At 49.7% G+C, this 23,297-nt stretch overlaps 1 protein-coding gene across 1 annotated transcript in view; it reads right to left on the reverse strand.

Moving 5' to 3' along the window:
• bbx (bobby sox) overlaps nucleotides 1-23,297 on the reverse strand; it is a 249,484-nt gene that overhangs the window by 147,931 nt on the left and 78,256 nt on the right. Inside the window, exon 2 of the mRNA XM_084607079.1 lies at nucleotides 10,898-10,948. Within this exon, the coding sequence (XP_084463205.1) occupies nucleotides 10,898-10,948 (51 nt within the window). The remainder of the gene's footprint in view (nucleotides 1-10,897; nucleotides 10,949-23,297) is intronic.

Raw genomic sequence — 23,297 nt, forward strand, 5'->3', positions numbered from 1 at the left:
AAGGGCAATGCTAACCCGCAATGCTAACGCGCTGAAACCCAAACATTTCCCTCAACTGCCCCGTTCACCCGATGAACCCGGTCGCGAGTACTATACACACCACACGAAGCGGAAAAGATTCCCCGAAGGCCAATTTCGTAGCAATCACATCTCCTTCGCGGGCGAAGGATGCCAGCAGCTGAGCGATGACCTGTGGCCCCGTTCTCTCCAACCCTCTCCACCTATATACGTTCTCCTCGCGTCAACGTCAAGAGGAAGAACAATGGCGAGAATGAATCAATCTCCGAAGCCGGATTACCGCCCAAGGTCCGCGCAACGTCAACCGTGTGCCCCGCACGTCCGCTGCGCTACAGCACGCATACAGTCCATTGTGCTACCTCGTGCCGTGCGGTCGTACGCGCACTCTTCGTTTTGTCGGCGAAGGCGAGAAAAGTGACGGACGGGCATCCACTGTGTACACCCTAAAATGCTGCCCCGGTCTTCTTTCGGGACATTCTTCAAGCGCGCCTCGCCTAACACGCCCGAGGTCGACGGCGGCACACCTCGAGAGATGTGTTGCAGGCACAGAGTTTCTTACTCTTACCAAGAGGAAAAGCTGGGGGCGCAGTACTTCAGCCACCATGGGCGCACCAAGAATCATGGGCCGGTGTGCTACTTGGTGCGAGACAGTCGCTTTTTTTTTTCTTTTTTCGGGGAAACAGAGTGGCCTTACCTCCTCTTCACCTTGCCTCCTCTTATGTCTCTTCTTCATAATCACCATCATTTCGAGGGACGCTAACGAAGAGTGCAAAAGTAATAGTAGCGAAAGCGCAAAAGCAAATGACGCCAAAAAAAAAAAAAAAAAGGTTTCTGCTTTCGAAATGCAACTACAAAAACTTGCTAAAATTATTGGGCAACCATATATTTATTCATTATTTATTTACACAGTACTGCTAGCCTCTAGGTGAGGCTGTAAGCAAGGAAGGTAGATAAGAAAAACACAATGTGACATGCGTAAAACAAATCAAGGCGCAACAAGCTGCTTTCACAACCAACGGGATGCACTCACGACCAAGAATATATGCTGCAAGGATGCGCACAAAAACACATGAAGCAATCGTAAGAACATTTCGTAATCGACAGTCACAACTGGAGAGCTTTCATAAATGCTTCAGTAGAAGGGAATTCTACAATGCTGACTGAAAGCCGGTTCCACTCACGGACTGTTTTTAGAAAGAAGGAGTTAGCGAAGGTTTCAGTGTGAAAAGAATAATCTAAGTTTTTTTTTTTTTTTTTGTTATAATGGGATCGGGTGGTTTGTCGGATTTTTCCTTTCTCTTTAAAACATGCAAAGTATCGGTATTTGTGCTGCTCAAAACTATGCCAATAGGAGAAAGAGCCATCACTTATATTGAATAAATCTCACACTTGCATACTGTTTCGCTCGCTTTTTGAATTTATAGCCACAATACTGAATGTTGGGATATTTTTAATTGCAGAACAACGCTCACTTTTGCATTATTTTTTGGCCAAAAGTTGCAGTTCTGCACCCGGTAGCTCTCCGTCCCATGATGCTTTGGGCGCCCAATGGTGGCTAAACTGGTCGTCATGCAAACTCCCATAGATGGCGGCACAACTTTCTCTCCATAGGTAAAAGTAAGAAATTACTCTAGGGTTGCAGGTCCGCGCAACACAGCGTGCTTGGAGCCGGCCCCAAAATGAGCGACATCTTCCTCGGTTCGGTCTCTTCTTGCTTCCTTGGCAGTTTAAAGTCAGCCGCGCCTCGCGGATCGGCCCCATGCCCACAGAGCTTTGAGAGAGCGCCCTACTTGACGATGTCGGTACTTCTCGTGCTATAACTGATCGAGGATGTCCTTTGTGTTTCGTTCTTTTTTTTTTCTTCTTAACTTTCCGCACAAACTGCGAACTTTCCCATGACTGAAATGAATCCGCCTGATAGCAGACCGACCAGGGCGAGGACCTCGCGGACAATGCTATAGCTAGTGGACTACACGCGGAGGCCACAATGAGGCCACAATGCAGAAGGACATGAGATCCCAAATGAAACATCGTGATGAAACGAAGAGAAAAGAGGCAAGGAGAAACTTCTTCCTTCTTTCGCGGTTTGGCTCTGCGCGCAATAGGACCGAACCTGGCAGTGTGACGGTTAAAATGATGCATCGCGCGCTATATCGAAAGAAAAAAAAAAAAGAAGAAAAAAAAAGCACAGAAGCATTCGAACACAACTTCGCCTGGAGGACTGCACGCGCGTGGACCGCATCGAAACTAAATACAGCGGCACCACGCGTAAAAGCATGATGGCCGCAAACCAACCTGGCCACCAGGGAAGCTGAGATGGGGAACCATAAAAAAAAAAAAAAAAAGAAGAAAATGCGCTGCCATAAATACGGGGCCAGGCGTCAATCACGAGTTCATTGACACCCGGCAGCAACCATACACGCCTGCTGCAAACGCCAGGCAGCACTCACCACTGCGGCAGAACAGGGAAAGAAAAGGGCCCACGAAAGCGCCAAGCCATGAAGAAAGGGAAAAGTCGGCCAATCGTGGGAGCTGTCACAAACGACTGACGAAATTCTCACCCCTTATCCGCCGGCGAGCAGGTAACGCAGTCGGCGTTTTCCCGACACCGCTGCTCCGTTTCAGAAGGAAGAAAAAAGAAAAAAAAAAAAAAAAACTGATATGCTCAGAATGACAGGGTAGTTGGTGTAAAGCATAGGATTTAAAAACTGCCCAAAGAAGAAAAGTAAAAAACAAGGAAGAATCCCTGCTGCCTAATATGCCCTCTTGCATTAATTTTCTTTTCAGCGCTGTTTTGAAGATGCAGTCTAGGAGTGCGACGAGGACGATGACGCGCCAATTGCGTTGGTCAGAGAACTTACAGTATTTCTCCAAAGTTTTTCAGAATTCTGTTAACAGGCATAAAGGGTTTTGACTGGTTCATCATACATGCCTATATTTATTTATTTATTATTATTTATTTACAAATACTGCAAGCCATTACGGCCCATGCAGGAGTGGTGCAAAAACTAGCTGCCAGCTTGATACATCATACACATTGCTCAAGACCATAAAACATGCAGAAACACACAAAAATCTTGGAGAAAACAATGGTGAATGATACAGTTACAGACTACAAATTTTAAAAAATTACATGAGATAATCTTCGAGTTCCTTTGCGAAATTATTTGATTCCGTTATTTTTACCGACAAGGAATTCCAATCTGCAATGGTTATTGGGAAAAAACTTTGTTTGAATGCTTCCGTGCGCGCAAAAATTGGGACTAAGGAATTATTGTGGCTATGTCTGGTTTTTCGTGCTGTTGATCGCTTCATGCAATTATTTGAATCTAAACTTACCTTACCTGTAAGAATTTTGTACAAAAATATTAACCTGCTCACTTTTCTACGAGTCTGTAATAGAGGGATACCGCGTTGCTTCATCATAAGTGATAGGGAATCCAGCCTTGATGCTAGTGATGGCGCGGAGTAAACTACGAGGACGACTATTAAGAACCCCGCAGTAGAGCTGTAAGCTGCAGGAACTTGTGCGTGTACTCCACTCGTTCTTGTTTCTGCAGCAGCGCCACAAAGTAAAAAAAAAAAAGAAAACGTTATGGTGGAGTCTTCCGTAATCCAGTCACGGCAAGTGTCGTAAAGGGGGGAAGCAAACATTGAATTCATAAATGATCCGCGTTTCTTTTTTTTTTTTTTTATCCGCATCTTGAATACGAGGCTTTCAACGCTAGTAATTGTGCCTATAATAGTGCGTCCATACGAACAACTGCGCGTAAGACAAAAGAAAAAAGAAACGAATATGTAATATGGTTTAGTAGTTAACAGCTGCCAGCAGCTCAACTTACAAAACTGTATCAGTTCTATCACTGCGGACTCACTGCAAACCAAATGAAACACAATAACAGGAACAAGTTTGAGCAACCACACGTGAGTTGCGTATTGCCATTAGAGGAATTGTGGAACCATAATAGTGGTCTCACTCTGCGCCTGAGAGAATGTAACATTTACGCCCGTGTCAATGTAGTTTAGTCCCTGATATCGGACGTACTAGTTAACTCCAGACTCCAGCACTTAACGGCTACTTCCGTAATTCACTACACACTATCTATTTAAGAATTTCCCGTTATTTTTTTCGTGGCGTCGCTCTTTGAATTAAGGAAACTTGTCGGCAGTAAATTAACTTCATGTTCAGAGGTAAACCAGAGATTACACCCCCCCCCCTCCACACACACACACACACACACACACACACACACACACACACACACACACACACACACACACACACACACACACACACACACACACACACACACACACACTTTTTCTTCTTTTTGAGTGCATCACTCGCTCACAATTGCATGACGTGCCCGCTCGATGCATACATCCGCTGAGCAGCGGCAGGCTGAGGATCCCGGAAAAAATACCATTCTACAGAACCCAGTGAAGAGGCTGTCTTTCAGGGGATTCATGTCAGCGACCAGGGGAACAGACAAGATATCATCGCTTAACGAACACGAGATAGTCCCGATGATGATAAAATCTCACGCCGACCTCAATAGATTACGAGAAAGCGTACTCGGGCTCCTATACTGCCAAAAAAGACGTCGCCAAAAACCATAACTGTCGGTGGAAAAATGGGCACCGTTCTAAACATGGCGGAAAAAAATAGTTGTGGTATAGCTCTGGTTACTCTGGTTAACCCTAGTTGAATTGCGAAAGCAACGGCGGAAGCTTCTTTTGCCAGCTACATTATTCTCCTATCACGCCTTATCAGTGTGAGGTGCTACATTATTGGAGACACTTAAGCTCATCCTTTAATGCTATGACGCGAGAGCGTAAGTTACCAGCACACATATAAAGTCACGCTTCAGCCAAACCGTATGGACATGCCTGCGTGTCCTATGGGTGAAGAGATTGCCAATGTTTCTGGCAGGCTGATTCTGATATCAATCTCCCATATGAAAGGGGCAACCCGATTAGGCAGCTCCTGCCGGTGGCATAGGGGTAGCGTAAATTCAAATGTCATGACAGGCTGATTTTTTTATGATGAGACCGTAGCTACGCCTCGTCACGGCGTAGCTGCGGCCACCCGAGGTCTCGCTTTGGTTGTCGTACTATTGCTTACGAAATAAAATGCGGCGTTAAAGGCGCTATCGCGTCTGCTTTGAAGCCTGAGGGTCCACCTGACCAGGTTAGTCTTTGCCATATTTGTAAGGGGGTGGCCACTCGTGGCAACCTATCCCGGGCACACTTAAGTTCTGGCTCTAAGTGCATCGGACGTTTTAATCTGACGTTTTGCACGCAACAAACCTGCACGGTTGCCAGCTCTGTAATTCCATCCCAGTATCGCGGTACCAAGCTTACCAATTTCTAGCGCATTTTTTGTTTGTTTGTTTCTTTGTTTGCTTGTTTGTTCCGGTGCAGTGACAGCTCGTTGGCTGCACGGAGTCTGCGCAGTTCCCAGAGAACTTCCTCCCGATGACCCCGGCGCGCGGGGTCAGGTCCACCTTCAGCACTCACAGCACGTGCAGCGACGGGCGGCCGCGCAGCGAAGCATGAGCGCCTCACGTACACAACCAGACCATACTGGCAGCTTACCACTACTACGCACACACACGCGCGCGCAGGCCGTCGCTTTCACCAGTTTCCGGTTCCACGCCGAGGGGAAGCCACCGCGCATGCGCGCTCGAAGGCTTTGTGTCCTCGCAACCAACCACCCCGTACCTGTGGACAACAACAAAGGCGCGGTCGGGGGTCCCTTTTGTGCGCGCCTCTGGGCAAGACAAAAAGAACGGCGGCCATCGGGCAAACAAAGGCTGTGCAGAGCCGAGCAGCGACGGTCACCGCCACTGGCGGCCCAACAGAAGATGCATCGCAAAGGCAGGCGAGCGGGAACCCACACTCGCCGAGTCAAATCACCTAGTTAGGGGAAGGCCAATGAGAGGGCACTATACGGACAAGCGGTGAACGCGAAACCATGGCGAGAGGGACGGGGTTTGTATTCAGCACAGCTTCCGTCCAATTCGAATAAAAGACGAGATAAGTGACGTTATTGAGACCGTAGCGATGAACGGGCATTTGTATAGGAACCCCGCGAAAGAAGCGAACCAAACTAGAGCTATTATATTTTACTTGCTACTAGCAGAAGAATGTCTGCGGTTTCAGCGTCGAAGAGAGGACAAATTAAGATCCGGAGATCCGTGCTCAGACTCCGATAAGGAAAACGTCAAAGCACATCGCGCCATCCTGCCGTCGACCACTATGCCGCACTAAATCGGAAGACATTTCCCTCCGCTCTTTTTTTTTTTTAATTTTTTATTTTTGGTGATTAAGCACTTATAGGGACTGCCGTGCAAGTAATTAGGGTAGCCAGGCTGAACTGAACCAGAACTGCAATAGACGCTGAATGCCAAAGACAGTCCCACTTCATCCATACCCCCCCCCCCCCCCCTCCCCCCACCTTTTTTTTTTTTTTTTTTTTAGGGGCCCCTCAACCGCTTTCATTTTCGCACGGAAAGGCGACCGCAAAGAAAACATCCCGCTGTCGCTTGCGGGCGCCTTCGGAAGCTGCAGCAGCAACAGCGTGAAAGACGGGCCTGGAGGGAAAGGCCCAGCCTCCGCCTACACACGTTCGGATGTTGCGAAGCCGCCAGATACTCCAAAGACACACACGCACACAATGGATACTGAAAGAGTCCCGCGAACTTGGACGCGATCCAGTTGAGAGCGGCGGGACAATCGCCGACACATGCCGCGCAGGGCCGCCGCTGCTCCTGCAGCAAGAGGCGGCGGCAGTGGCTCAACCCGCCCGGCCGATTACTCAACCAATCCGCGCAGACCGCATCACGTCCCCTCCTCAATACCGGAGGGTCCCCATTAAGCGGGCTTAGCCCAAACAAAGGCACTCGACTCCACAGACGTCCAAGGAGACGAGCGAAGGGACAAAACGATGTTGAAAGGAACCAGAAGAGAGCTCAATTTTCGACCCAGGAATACCGCTGAGGAGACCTACATAAAGTAAAGGGATTCGCGGCCTATTAGGTTTCGAGAGAGAGAGAGAGAGAGAAGAAACATGCATCCAAAATGACAGCCTGCGGATCCTTTGAGAACTAGCTAGCTTGGACACCTTGCGCAGTCCAGAACGTGTACAGGGTGTGCAGTGAAGTACAAATAAGCTGCAAAAACGCTACACTGTTACAGTATTGGCTGTATTATTTATTGGATGAGTGGAGTGTTACGGTATTAGAGGTCGTAAAATAGTAAGGCCGGGCTTCGAAACTAGCGCTGAGCAGCCGCGATCGAACGCAGTAAATACTGAATCTTCGCCTCTGCTGCGCCTGCAAGGCTACTCTAGCAACGTTGCGGCCAATAGTTCCAACGGTTCTCCGCTTATATAAGACTATTCTCAGCGACTAGTGGGCATGTGTTTAGTTTCCGCACACCAGAGAAGCTTCGGACGCACTGTTTCGAGAAAATGTGACAAGGTATACGCCGAACCTGACTGACAACATTGCGCACACCACTGGTGCCAAACTGGACTATATTAATTCCGAAATCTAGACATGGCGCCGGCGTATAGGTTAACGGCGAGTACATGCAACTGCCTTCCAGGCGCCCAGCCAGACACTGCCGTCGATTCTGTCCCCATAACGAAAAAGTAAAAAAAAAAAAAAAAAAAAAAAAAAGAACTTTTTTTTTTGTTCTGGGACGAGAAGGGGTCGATGCACGCCATTTGCATACACTCTTAATCTGGTTCCACATACGTTCCGTTTAAAAGTGGAACTTTGAAAAATGTTCCACTTACAAGCGGAACTTTTTTAAAGTTCCAATTATAAATGGAACGTATGTGGAACCAGATTAAGAATGTACGAAACGCGGCCAGAATTATCACCCGCGCCGTCCATTACGGCGACCCGAACGGCTTTCCGGCTATCTAGCGGACCTTTTATTAAGGCGAAAGCCTTTAACGGCTCATGCTGCCGTGGGCGAAAGGTGTCCCGCTTTTGGGGCGTTCTGATTGGCCGAGGCGGGATGACGTCATAAAGATCTCGACCAATCACAGAGCACCCCCATAGTATGAGCGAATGCGTGTCCTATATGCCCATATATGTCAATCAATGACTACTAATTAATGATTAATTGAATTAATTATTGGTAATTGACGACTAATTCAGTAATCCAGTAATTACCTAAGCAATGATCTCCTCTCTTGTGTCCGTCTTGCTTTGCGCTAACCTGCTTTTTATCGAAAATAAAACTAAGCAACAAGCAACTAACTAACCATGAGCAAAATCAGCTGCTCAAATTGGACAGTCAAAAACTGTAAACCCAGGCTGCAGTCAGACTCGTAACCCCCTCCCGACCCCCAACTGCCGAGCCGGGGCACTTGTGTTCGATTCCAGCCGCGGCGGCCAGTTTCCGATGGAGGCTGAACGCGAGGCGGCCGTGTATACTGTGCGACGTGAGTGCACACAGGTTCAAGAACCCCAGGGGGTTATAAATTACCCGGAGCGCTCCATTACGGCATCCTTCATAGCCTGAGTAGCTACGGGATGTTAAGTCCGCAAGACTATAAATCCTTATTTGTCAAAACGCTAACGAACAAACAGTAATTGGTCACGGGCTTTACAGCCATGGAGTACGTGGGGAATTCCGGAACGTATACGAAGAGAGCAAATATAATCTATTTCTTCTTTAAGAATTGGAGGCGGCGGGTGGGGTCAAGCAACGTTAACCTCCGACCGATTCCTAAGCCGCGAAAACAAGCTCACTGGAAGCTAAAATATCATTCGGATGCACAACACCGAACCACTGTGAAAACCTCCCAGCGCGCAACACCTGGCTTCCTAAAGTACGAATTTGGGGGCTTTCACACCGCGACCGGGGCCGCAGTGGCCATTATCCCCGCAGTGTCGTCCTTGCTTCCTTCTGGCCCGCACAGCTGCACTGCAGCACTACAACAGCAGCGGCAGCGATGACGCGCGCGCGCCCCGGTGCCTGGGCACGCGGCGGTCGACAACCCCGTCTAGCAGAGCGCCGGGAAGAGGGGAGGCCACGCACTGCAGCAAGCAAGGAGGAAGGAGATGAGGGGGAGGGGAGCAGCGGTGCACAGCAGCAGCGGCGGTGACTCGATGCAGTGTCGTCATACGAGCGCCACCGCCGAGCCAAGGGCCGCGGCACAGGCGCGCGCCCGCCGCACTAACGGGCCAGCCCTTTCGCCTCCCAGGTCGAAAAAAAGAAAAAAAGAAAGCGGGGGGAGGAGGGGGGGGGGGGGGAGGGGGGAGGCTGAGAGCGTGCAGTGAGGCAATAGTAGAGTACCGCGCCACCAGGAGTCAGTTGGGGCAGCCATGACACTGGAAGCGCCCACACTGACTCCATCTCGTCGGGAGAAAAATTTTGATTCTAGGTAGTTTTGTTTCACGATCTGTGCGCCACTACCGTCGGTCTAGGGGAAAAAAAATTACACGACTAACGGAGATGATGCGCTGTCAAAGCCAGCCTGCGCGGTGCCAACTAAGTGGTTCCATGCGAAGCCCGCAGGGCTGTAAGAAACAAAACGGCGTTTTTTTCTTTTTCTTTTTTTTTTTAAGCCCGGCTACCGAAGTCAGAGCCTGAAGCTTCGCAAGCCAAAAACACGAAAAGAAGCTCAAAGATATCGCCCCGCCGGGGTGGTGCAGTGGTAAGACGCCCGACCACTGTGCCGGAGTTGCCGGCTGCGTTTCGATGGAGGAGAAACGAAGTGGCGTCCGTGTGCTGTGCGATGTCAGCGCACGTTAAAGATCCCCAGGTGGTCGAAATTACTCCATAGCCCTCCACTACGGCCCCCCCCCCCCCCTTCTCTCTATCCACCTTCACTCCCACCTTCATCCCTTCCCTTACGCCGCGGTTCAGGTGTCCACAGAGGAAGTGTGACAGATACTGCGCCTTTCCTTTCCTATGAACCAACCAACCAACCAAGCTCAAAGATATATCACCTTAAATTCAACAGCAGCCAACTGCGCATACGAAATAAGACTATCCCTTATTCTGATCATTTTGCGCAGACAAACAGTTTTCAACTTAAGAGAAAACTTCCTACAGTCACGTATTACTACACAAAACGCGGACAAATGACATTGCGTCACGCGTTCTGTTTGTACAGCCGCCTCCCAGACTGTGGTAGGGACAAAAAGTTATTGCAAGACACGCGTCAACAGATGCACGCGCCAGGACTAGCCGAGTCCTCGCGCCGATCTAACCTTGAACGTCCTTGGGACAAGGAGACATTTCCAAACACGCGCTGTAACTCCGCTGGGGCACGGCTTCGTCGCGCGAGCAACAAAACCACGACCTGGTGGGTATCGTGCTATGACGCACATGCGACTTGGGGCGCGCGCCAGTGATACACATGGAGCCAGAGAAGAAATGGCAATCCCCTTTCACCAAGGCCCTCGGTTGGACGGCGGCGCATAGCACAACAGCGCGGCGTCGGCAACCATTTATAATGGCCATGGCGACAACGCGACGATGGCGGAGATGGGTGGGCCTTGCGCAAACGGAGCAAGCGGACGAACCCGGTGCCGACGACCGGGGGGACGACCGGCCCCGCAGAACCGCGCCAATGCCGCCACAGCGAACAAAAAAACAAGTCAGAGAGGCCGCCGAGGACGTAATAGCATCTTGTGGATCCAAGCAGGCGTCAAGGGCGCCAGCTATGCATGCGCTACCTCCCTCAAAAGGGTTTCGCTTTTTCTGTCAACCGTTTGTCTGGCAGACCCGATTTCATGAATGCAAGAGATTGAGGGACGCACTTTGCGCGCGTCCACAGCAGTGCTCCCGAATAACCGCCGCAGAGGGGAGCGACGCTGAAAAAAGAAAAGAAGAATGTCGAAAAACTCACTGTTGTTGTTGGCGCTGCTGTCGCTGCGGGCAATCTGGTTTCGCAGCGGTGCTGTTGGGACAGAAGAAAAGAGAACAGAAAACGATACTGAGACTTCGATCAGGAAAGCAAAATAGGATATCCTCATATTTTCGTTTTTTTTTTTTTCGTCTCTCTGCAAGTAGCCTCGACCGTAGAAAGTGACACCGGTCAATGTGACGGGAGGAAGCTTGTAAAGCCTTTGCCTCAAAGTATAACCCAAAGCATCCAAGAGCTTACACATCCCCTAACACACACACACACACACACACACACACACACACACACACACACACACACACACACACACACACACACACACACACACACACACACACACACACACACACACACACACACACACACACACACACACACACTCTTTGTCGCGCGCCAGCTAAGCAATACAAGGTGCCCATGCGCATTCATCTGTCGCGATCATACAGAGTTGCTCCGCTCGGCACCGCAGCACCGGCTGTTAGGAATCGCCCGTGGCAAGTACGGCCCCAAATTTAAGCGCTGCCGCGGAGTGGAATGCAACGACAGAAAACGGTAAACACTGGAGCCTCAGTGCCCAAGTCTTTCAATGGCGCTGTGAATGCGAACTTCGTACAGCTATAACTTCATAATGAACAGTGCCCACAACAGCACCGCCACAAGGACAGTTCAGGTGGGCACCGAAGAGAGTCCTCAGTCAGCATTCAACGGCCCCACCGGAAAAAAAATAAAAAATAAAATAAAAATAATAATAATAATAATAATAATAATAATAAAAGAAAAAAGAGAGAGGAGGAGGAGGGTAGGGGGCCTGTTCCGATCGAAACGGTTGTTTTCCGCAGCACGAAGACCATGGGCAGTATTTTAACCACCACCGAGAGTCGGAATCATGTGACAACTGGTTGGGGAAGCGTCGGGGTGGCCACTGAAGGCGAAAGCCACCCGTTTCAACCTATTACACTGTAGTCACTCAGCAGATCGCTCGCCTGAACGACAAGAGACGTTATGGACTTTCTCTGTCTAACGAGGTTACGATTTACAGGCAAAGAACAAAAACAAAAACAAAAAAAGAACTTCCGTCCTTTTAGGCATTTCTAACCAAAATGAAAGGCGCGCATAGTGCTGCCAAGATTACGAAGATTAAAGTTTTCTTTTTTCGTCAGTCACTACTCCTCCAAAAGCGAAAAAAAAAAAAAAAATGAGACGGTTTGACTCCAAACAAATGTGAAATCGTGCGAAAGTATCCAAATCACGTCAGTCCATACAGATTGAAGGAACTTCCGATATAATTTTTGTCGTGGGCCACTGAAATTTAAAAGTGTACAAGTCTAATCTGGGGGTGGGCCGAGTCAGTTTTGAACATTGGTCAACTCAATTTTCGAATTGGCCTATTCGTGTGGTCCGCTGAAGGTTTAGGGTGGGACAAGTAAATTTTGAAAGAGGAGACAAGTCGGTTCCGGCCGTGGGTCAATTCTCGAATTGGGCAAAGTCAATTTTAGAGGTAGGCCAAGTCTTAATTCATGGAGTAGGCCATGGCAGTGTCGAGAACTTCGGGTATGGGCCAAGTCAATCTCAACCGAGCCCAGCTAGACTCATAAACGCTCAAGATCGGCCAATGTCATTCAAGGTCAAATTCCGGGTGGTTCATGACACTACATGTCCTGTACTATACAATAATGTACTATAAGACTCGATGCCATTCATAACTTCCGGACCCATCCCCAACATTAAGCTTCGTTTGGTTAACTAATTTCCCATACCCACCCATGCCATTACAGAGTCTGGTTGAGGCTCCATTTTCTTGGCGACAGACATATCAATACGAGAGCTTTGTCACTAAAAAGAGGTCATTCTGCAATTCACCGACAGCTGCCGAGTTGTGCTATACTGCAAGATATTGACGGTTTTAAGCATCCCCGGCAGCACTCGCAGCATTTACATATTCGCACGAGCGCACTTTTATACCTGTAAAGATTCGAACGGAGCCACGACTAGTTTACCGAATCGCAATACAACTATGTTGACCAGAAAGTCCCCGCTGAAGAGGTATACCTAAATCAATCCTGGTCACGAGTGTATTGGTTGGTTGGTTGGTTTGTGGGGTTTAACGTCCCAAAGCAACTCAGGCTATGAGAGACGCCGTAGTGGAGGACTCCGGAAATTTCGACCACCTGGGGTTCTTTAACGTGCACTGACATCGCACAGCACACGGGCGCCTTGCTTTTCGCCTCCATCGAAAAGCTGCCGCCGAGGCCGGGATTCGATCCCGCGTCCTTGGGAACAGTAGTCGAGCGCCGTAACCACTGCGCCACCCCGGCGGGGTACGAGTGTATTGGGGGGAATCCAAAGGCATCTTTCAATCTCACCGCAACCTGATCCAATCATACGCGATATGGATTAGGGCCGATGGTTACACTATGCATAAGTGATTCGAATTATTTCGGTTGAATGCCATTATGCATTCATTTCTTTTCTGATCCATGCTTCTTTCTTGATGTTCAGAGTCTATCAGGCTGTGCTCGATTGCTCACTAAAGAACAATAACCATGGAAACGTATCTGAGCACCAAACCTGCGCATTTATAAAGGAGACCTGCTTTTTGTGGCAGTGAATGCAGTGGACCGGAGGTGGCCCAGTGTTTGAGCCTCGAACCAGGATGAATTTCACTTGAAGAATGAAAAGTTCAAAAACCCCATCTCTCTCCCCCCCTCTGTCTGTTTTTCTTACTTCCCCTTCATGGCCCGGCGGGGCTGGGAGCCCATTTATAAGTTGAAAAGTTTGTACTGCTCATTCTCCTTGTTCGAAACAATCTTACTATAAACAACCCCCCCCCCTCCCCTCCCCTTTCTCCTTTCGCTAATGATGTGCACCGAGAAGCTAACAACGCATTGAGCTCGCGTAGCACATATTGACCGTTTAGCTAACTTGGAAGGATGTAACACGCAAAAACACACATCAGAAACGGGAAAGACGAGTCAGGCGCCACGACCCTCACCCAGTCCCTGCATCTAAATTACCTGGACGACATATAAGAAGTGTAAAACCTAAAAACAGACATGTACGTACAGCGAGCGCCCACGCGCTCAAAAACGCGTCTGCAGATATGGCAGAGCGCGCTCACGGGGCAGCGCCAAACAAGCGCACGCTCAGCGAAAAGCGCGGGAAACGCTGACGGCGAAGGCAACGAAAGTGAAGCCCACGTGGTACACGTGTACGCCGCGGTGGGGTCTCTGGCCGAGCGAGCTCGTCATTTCGCAATATTAATTGGATGCTCGCGAGACGGCACAGGCGGAAGAAGAAGGGAGAAGCAGCGCTATTATATTAGCGGAAACATCGCGTTTCAATCTTGTTTGTGCGTTTCTGACTCCCGAGATTTGCCTTCAGAGTCAAGCGAATCGATGAGCGAAGGACGACGGCGACAACGAACGACACTGGCACACGCAACCTTCAGGAGAAAAAAAGAAAAAAAAAGAAAAGGGAGTATAACGCCGGGGCGATTGAAGAATGGCCCGAGGGCAACGCTCCATCGATTTCATTCTGTACTGCGCGGTGGAGTTGTGCAAACAGTTTTGCAATGTAGCGACTTCCACGCTCTCTGTACGTGCATCGCATGCAGATTATATATATATCGCACAAAAAAAAAAAAAAGAGAGAGAGAGAGAGAGAGATAAGCAAGCGCAAGTAAAACGAAAACAGGTAGAGAAGTATAAGCGAAGAGAGCCCTTTTAATAAATGCTGGGACGCTCAGACTGCAAAAACGCGAGCGTACATTGGGGATTCAATTACGTCGCCTGCCGTGGAGTTAGCGAGCGATTGCTATTTAGAGTGATCACGCAAACGAATGCACCTTCAAGATAAATGATTCGAAACCGAAAGTTTGCACACGTCAATGAAACTGCCGATATATATACATATGGGACAGTTAGCTTGCCTTGGAGCCTACGTACGACTGCCACAGACGCGTCGTCACTCTCTGACACGCAACACGCTTACATGCACTGCAACTCTGGCGATATAAATCTAATTCATTCCGATCAATGGCACACAGCTCGCAGCCTAACGTCACAGTGTATAGTCCGCCCATTCAGCTTTAGAATGTATTTCAGTATGAGTGCAAATAGAATGATGAAATAACTTTTTTTCTCTCTCTCTCACTAACGCATATTCCGTAAACTTTCGACCGCAAGTATCTATGTCAGGCTCAGAGCATGTTCCCTTAGACCAATTCAGTCTACTGCAATTAAGACTACGACATATGCGGATGAAAAAAAGCAACTCGCCGGACTGAAACGAAAAAAAAAAAAAAGATTAGCAAAGAACTGTAGGTAACTAACAGTGAACCGCTCTCTGCCCGAACCGAGCGGACAGCCTATAGCATTCTCGCGTGCATGCCGTGTTCGCCTCGCGCGTATACGCACGCGCATGCGCGTAAAAGGCTACGCCCACCCCATATATTGTATAGTTACAGTATGTAATTACGCGGCACCACGAGCCAACTGCGGTTCTTGTTCCCCTAACAGGCGGGCTCGCAAGCGACCTTCACAGTAGGCGTATGCACACGCCGGCACGGTTGCGTGCAACGTACACATCAGCCGGCGTACACGCATAGAAAAGAGGCATACCGGGATAGTAAGTACACACACAAGAAAGGAGGAGAGCAAGCGTATATAAATATGGCGTGCAACCCGTTCGTTATTGAGGCTAGTGTGCGCTGAACGAAACCAAAGAGAACGCTCGGCCAGCCAGCCCTGTTGCACGCGCACCGGGCTTCGCTTTGAGCCGGCCGGACGTCCGCCCCGCGCTTACGCGCCTGCCCTCTCTAATGGAGAGACCGGCCGGTGTAACGGTCCAGAACGGAACGCCGGCAAGAAAAGAAAAGAAAAAAAAGGGAAGGGGAAGAAAGAAACCCTGAAACAATCGCTTGGTAGCTTCCAGTCGAGCCGCGGCTACATCGCGCTCGTTATACCGAGCGACCCGCTTGATATGGCTCCCACGCTAGTTTGATTCATCGCCCCATTCAACCAATCAATTTAGCCTTGTTCTCGCTGTTCGAATAGAGGAGTCGCGACAGCTTGCCGCGCTAACAATACTGTCACATATGAAGCCCAGCTGAAATGTATCTTCCCGCTCAAAAAAAAAAAAAAATCAATAAAGAGATAATGAAACAGAAATGAGGTATGGGGAGGTTGTCAGCTGGAATCGCCGTCACAAATGGGAGTAACGCGGCAGCGATAATCATTAAGTTAAAGGTTTGGTTTGTGGGGTTTACCGACCCGAAGCGAATCAGGCTATGAGAGACGCCTAGTGGAGGGCTCTGGAGATTTCGACCACCTAGGCTTCTTTAACATGCACTGACATCGCACAGCACACGGGTGCCTTGCTTTTCGCCTCTATCGAAAAGCGGCCGCCGAGGCCGGGATTCGATCTGGCATTTCTGAGCACAGTGGTCCTGCCCTCTCACCGCTGCGTCACCATTAGAGAGCTTTAGAATTGGGGGACCCTATCGGTTAGGGGAATAGGGTAATAGCGGGGCGAAAGTGCGCATGCCCAGAGTGATTGTATACCTCAATCCTCGCCTATTCATCGTAGCACTCCTCGCGTGCGCATTGTCGCCGCACAATTACCCTATTCCCGTAACCGGTAACGTCCCCTATTCTAAAACTCTCCAATTAAATTAAAGGTGTTACGCGACGTGAGGTGCCAAGAAGCGGTATGAGGACAGCCTCCCTCAAGTTCGATGACAGTTAACCCTCCGGCCGGCAATTTTTGACACAGAAGTTGGAAAGGCGCACAGTCCAAATCTCCCGCACCCTGATAAGCATTTTGTAGCTTCCGAGACAAATAAAGATCTATTCACACTTGCGACTCGTGAAGGGCGTGCGACCGGCGGTCGCATGCGACCAGAGAGCCGCGCAGCGCGACCGATTTTCACACTTGCGAATGCGACCTGCGGGTCGCTTTCCACATCTTGTCAATCTTGAGTGTTCACAACGTAGAGTAAAGCTAATCCATGCTCACTTCAGCTGAGTCGCTGATTGGTTACCGGTTTGCGACTATCAGTCACGCGACTGGAAAATCGAGCAGTGCCCGAACGGCCCGCGACTGTCGCTTTTCGACCTATGCGACCATTTGCGACAGTCGCTTTTCGACCAAAAAACGGTCGCGCGACCTCCGCGAGTCGCAAGTGTGAATGGGCCTTGAGGCTTTTCGCTAGCTGTCAAGGCAAGCAGCGAATAGCCACGTCCTGACTTCCTCAGTTTTTGTTTGTATTAATCTTTCCCTCGGCGCTCGAGAAGAATTCTCAGAGGTTGAGAGATGGGTTCAACGGCCGAATTTTCGCCGAACAAGATTTTCCCCCGCTAATCAGCGGCGCGCTCACTTGGACCAATGAGCTTTCCATCGAGCGGGGATCGACCATTGGCGTAGCATCCCGCTGCGAAGTACCCCCCCCCCCCCCCTCCCCCTCCTCTTGCTGAACCGTGTCAGCAGCCCTGCTCTTTCCAGAACGTACGAGGGGAAAAGAAAAAAAAACGATCCCACGCTTCTCTGCACCTAGAGAAGCCACTACCGGTTTCCTGGACGACCCTGTGAGCCTACAGGTGCAGTAGTCTACGTACCGAGAAGAAACGTGAATAACGGAAAAGCAGGCGGGTTAAGTAGGATTCGCCTACACACGTGGGGAACGGAGGGATAAAAAGGAAAGAAAGGAAGAAAGAGAAAGAAAGAAAAAAGAAAGAGAGAGAGAGAGAGAAAAAAAGGGGGACGGAAGGAAAGAAAGAAAGAAAGAAAGAAAGAAAGAAAGAAAGAAAGAAAGAAAGAAAGAAAGAAAGAAAGAAAGAAAGAAAGAAAGAAAGAAAGAAAGAAAAGAAAACAACGATATGTGTTTGCCACGTGTCCATTGAGAAGCCTCGATCTTCCCAGAAATATGAAGCTAAGACCTAAGTACCCTTGCAGGATTCTAGACTCAAATTAACGCGAGCAATTGCGCACTGCACAGCATCTGCTTACCAAGGCCTTCAATTTGGAAACTCGCACATCATGCACGAGGCAGTTAGCGTGAAACCACACTTGATTCTAGCTTATCTGCCATCTCGCATTAAGAACACTTGAGCCTATAAAAAGGAAGCCGTTATACTGAGCCCCCCGAGCGGTGACCTAACGATGTACGTAAACGGACACATGCACATGCGGACATGCATTCCGCTTCCCAAGCCTTGTACGTTTCCCCGCTTCTTTCTCTTGGATTGCTCGACTCCGTCCTCGCTCGGAGTAAAATGTTTGCCACATGACCCAAGCGGAGAAAGCAATCTTCCTCGCGGGGCTGAGTGCGTCTCGTTGGCCTCTGCAAAAGCGTCCCGTACAGGCCAGGACCCCAGAGCTAAGCTCCCGAGACGGGCCTGTTTCCTGCCTATATCCTGCAGGGGCAACCTGCGTCTTCTCCTCGCACAATTCCACTGTCCGAAACCCAGAATCAACAAGCCGTCAAAGAGTGACATCCGAGGCGCTGCCTCGGGGTGCGCACGGACCACTGACACACACTAGCTTGAGCCAACAGAAAGTGGCGCAGTGGATCCGCGAGTGGCCATTTCCCCGGAACACTGACGGATCGAATATTTTCCGAGCGATTTTTTTTTCTTTCTCCGACGTGGACAAAACACAGCGACGTTACCGCACTGCGCGACGGATTTTCCGCGGCTTATTTGAGGACTACAAAGTGGAAAAAGAGTTGACCACGAGACCACAGTACAGGGGCGTCACCGCAGTCGCAGACGAAGCGACAACGAAGATGACGAAGCAGCAGCAGCAGCAACAGCGGCGCTGTGGGCGAGCCATTAGGCGCGAGCGCGGACAACAGACGCATGCAGCGCGTCCGGCGAAAGATGGCCGACCGGTTTTCGCCCTCGACAGCGCCGGCGTGTTGCCCTGATGGATAGGGGGAAGCCCAGTGTTGCTTCCTCGGGTATGCGCATGTGTACGTGCATTCGTGCGTGCCGTTCAGGGGGGGGGGGGGGCTGATTAACGCCGCCCGTTCGGCCCCCGTGACGAGGACGCCGCGGGGCGCCGACTCGAGGTCCGAAGAGGCCTGTCAGCGAGCCAAGACAAAGCGCGGGTAACAGGAAGGGCGGAGAGGAAAGGGCGCGTAGAAGGTTTGAAGCGCGAATGCGGGAAGCGGACAGTGACCGCACACGTCGTCTCTACTGCTGCTGCTGCCTGGACGCTAGAAAAGAAAGGGGGGAGGGATTAGGAAGAGGGGATGCATATGCCATTAACGAAAAGCAGGTCCCCTACATTAGCACACCAGGCACGTTAACTCATCCCCCTCCCCACCCTCCTCTCCTTTTTTCGGTTCGTGTACTCATTTTCTATAGCGCTCCTCGTACATCCAACAGAACGGTAGGCAAATGAGGATGGCAGCACAGCCGGCAGAGGGCTTTTTCATTCATCCGTATTTTTCTTTAGTGTCGAGCCTGCACTTTACATGTCGGCGGTGTGACGGTGCCGAAAGGCAAGTGCAAAAAATCCTCACTCCTGCCAGCCACAACTTTGCTTCCACAGCACTGGAATGATGCGGAACATCAGAAGGTGCCGCTCGAAACAGCACAAGCGTGAATTGATGTAATGGACTATATATAGGCTCCGGCGTGTCTCGCTTGTTCCAGAAACTCAAGCACCACATTCAGCGCGCTCATTTAATTCTTCTGCCTGCTGATCAGGATTACAATGATTGGATTTTGTCATTACCGCTTGGTCAAAGCACCAACTAGGCAGGGCAGTAAAAGGCCGTGAACCTCCGCAGCGCACAATTAGCGTATTCGAAGGGCGCGATGAGACGGCTTTTCACACTGACGCACGTGCGAAAAACAGAGGCCGTGAATCTTCGCAGCGCACAATTAGCGTATTCATAGGGCGCGACGAGACGGCTGCACACTGACGCACGTGCGAAAAAAAAACAAAAAAAAAAACAGAGGGGCGTGGTGGGAAAATGGCGCGAGAACGCAAGAGACGGCCCAACAGACCCGCAACGGCGGTGCAAGAACGCGCCGTAGCGTTGTCCCGCAATCGTGCCAATCTGGACCGATTATGCACGGGAAGCCTGGGCTGGCACTGTCGTACGCCGGCATCTTGCTTATAGCGCGTTAGCGCCCGCTAGTTCAGGACGGCTGTAGGTTAGGAAATTCATTATGCATAAATAGCCAGGAAAGACATAATTACAAGGGTTCAACGCTGCTGAACCAAATATTGAGCGAAAGCATTAGCTGCGGGGGACCGAGCGTTCTTCCTCAGCCCACCATAAAGCACCGCTTTAACCAATCCATATGAACGTGCCTTAGTGGCCTACAGGGATAACGTGAATGCTGAATGCCAGGGTCCTAGCAGGCTGATTCTGACATAACCGTCCCATGCGAAACGAGAGACCCAAGTCGGCAGCTCCTGCCAGCCCGTGTGTCACGTGGGGTGTGACGTCACAGCGTCACGTGGGTACGACGTAACTGCGGCCGGGTCACGCGAAGGCTTGAAAGTGCGAGTAGTATTGCTTTAGCAATAAAAAAAAAAAAAAAAAAAAAAAAAAAAAAACGAGTAAGGTGGTCACATGGAGAAAGGCCACAAGCTTTCGATCGCGGCAAACGCGCTGAGCTAACTATAGTTTCATTCCCGCGCACGTGACCACCAAATATTCGCAGCCTCGCCAAAAGAGTCAATCAACGATCGACTTGCAACACAGAGCAACGGATTTTCCACAAACACAGGGGGCGGCGCTCGCGCACATCGAAGCCACCCATCCATCCGACGGCCGGAAGCATTTAGCGTGCGTTTGAGAACCGCCTTACATATCAGAACTGTTTAGACAGTTTTTGAAACAGTGCATTATACCGATCCAACAAGTGAAAGCAGCAATATGTCGGATTACATGAGAAAGCTGACCAAGAGAGAACAGATGTGCAAGGTATGTCCGCCGTCACAACACACAGACCTCCTGACGTTTTAAATAAATATCGATTTCAAAATGGCGCAGCATACTTTATTTTTAAAAGCGCTCTCCATTGGTTAACTAATTATAGCTTATATAAGCTGACTGCGGAATGAGGAAATAATGCTGGAAAATTTAACTGCGTCTGTTCCTGTCCGGTGCCACCACCGGGAAGTAACTCCGGCTGCTGTGCTGTTTTTAGAACATTAGCCTCTAAATAACGTTCCATACTTGAGTACACTGTCGTCCGGAAACGTACTAGTATTTTCCAGTTAGCAAAGAAACTAAGCTTGTTATAGATGCATTGCCAAACCAAAAAACTACTTCGAAAACTGCTGTCTACGAGCAAGCCTGCAGTTCTTCCCATCCCGGCAACAACAGCAACACCGCAAGAGGCTTGCGCCACGGGCCGAAGCGCTTTGTCGCTCGAAGTCCGAATTTCTTGGATATGCAATCCAGATTCCAGTTCAAACAAAGCGAATGTTTTTTTTTTTTTTTTTTTTTTTTTCATCACGAATTTCTGAACGCTAAAACTCGCCCACAGCTGCAAACCAGAAACCGTAACAAATTATATGTCAAGTTCGGAATGCGCGTCTGTAACACGTATACAAGGCTGCTTGCTCCCAAAGGTGTACTGCTACCCTTTCCACTGGGAGACGCACGCGGAAGCAAGGAAGGCGCTGCAACGCATTCCACCTCAACGACACTGAAGCGGTTCCCGTTTCTGTTTTCTATTATTCTTTTTCTTTTCTTCACTTATCCGCTTTCTCGGGCCCCGCCTAATGGTGCCCGGGCCCCGCCTTATGACAACTGCTCGTGCTCCGCTCACCGCCCCCTCTTCCTATTTTTCTTGAGCGGCTTTGACTCGCTCTCGGTCACAGGCGAGGCGCGGATACGCCTTCCGCTTTCTGGATTGGCACGCGAAAATAATAATAAAAAAAAAACGATTAAATAGGGTCGGTAAATAAACGCACCAGGCGAATCGGGGTAGGCAGCGAAAGAATCGCCTGGCTTCCCTTGCTCGTTAACGCGGTGAGGCATAAATGCTGGAGCGAGAGACGGATATGAATATTGCCTGCCGCCTACCGCCCCCCTTCCTCCATTCTTTCCTACACCTACCTCGATTAGTTCTCACGTCACTGGGGCTGAAATAGAGAGACATATTATTAACGACACACGAGTGTGCAACTTCTGGCTCTATATCTTTTGTTAGACTGCCGCGACACAAAATTGCCGCCCATTAATCACGCCGCAAATTGGAAGTAGGCATTGCGTTTTATACTCGCCTGGGATAACAACAAGTCCGGTGGACGAAGAAACAACAACAGAAACTGGTTCGCACTTCATTTTTCTTGCGCTTCGTACACCGTCCGTTAATTCCTCGTGCTGATATCCCCATTCAGGTTTGAACACACACACACAAACAAAAAGAACAGACTAATAAAACAAAATGTTCATCCACAATTACGGGGCAATGCGATCACTGGCGAAATACGAACAATGCGATCCATCTGATGGACCAAAGCGCGATTGGCGGCCCCTCAGGATTGCATGTACAAAGAATGGACGGAAGAGTTATCGTCTATATACCCACTGCCGTCTCGAATGATAATCATTCACAGGGGAATTGAAACCGCATTGCGTAGCAGTATGCTCTCCAAGAAATTCTGAATTTTTTGTATTTCCTCGGGAAATTAACAACTGGACAGCAGAATGTGCGCTTTAAATGAAAAAAAGTACTGTAAGGAGAGGCTGCGGATTGATTTGGACAACGTGGGCACCTTTAGCGGGCATGCACTGATCGACATTGCACAGTACTGGGCCGTTTTCACTTTCGCCACCTTCAAAACGCGGGCGCCCATCGGCTGCGATTCGATACTGCAACTCATGGCTCAGGCCGTCAAGCGGCCTACCGTCGACGCAAACGGAGGCACCGCTCCGTAATTCTGTGAAATTTGAAGGAAAAAAAAAAAAAAAAAGAAACGAGGGGTTCGGGGGGGGGGGGGGGGGGGGGGGGGGGGGGGGGGGGGGGGGGGGGGGGGGGGGGGGTGCTGCGCAATTGGCATGCTTAAAACAAAGCCGGGCAGACAGCTTTTCCGAACCTCACAACTAAGCTGTCAAGCGTTACATGTCAATTAGTGTATCGGACTCGTTGAGTGAATTTCGAAAACTCTCCGATACGATGCGTCCACGCTTTTAGTGCCTTCAGAACAATAGGAGAAAAAACAAAAATGTGTCGTTTCCAAATCAACTCGCAATAAACCTGGGGTTTCTTTCGACACTCTTCCTGCAAGCTCATTCCAGGCAAGACGAACGGTGTCAGCTTTCCAGATAGTCTGAAAAGCAGAAAACGTGCGAGAAACGAAGAAAGACACGATGACGGCCGCTATGGAAAACGTTGAAAAGATTTCACGG

The sequence above is a fragment of the Amblyomma maculatum genome, chromosome 6 (genome assembly GCF_055883805.1).
Source record: "Amblyomma maculatum isolate TAMU_Amacu chromosome 6, ASM5588380v1, whole genome shotgun sequence".
NCBI classification, from domain to species: Eukaryota; Metazoa; Arthropoda; class Arachnida; order Ixodida; family Ixodidae; genus Amblyomma; species Amblyomma maculatum.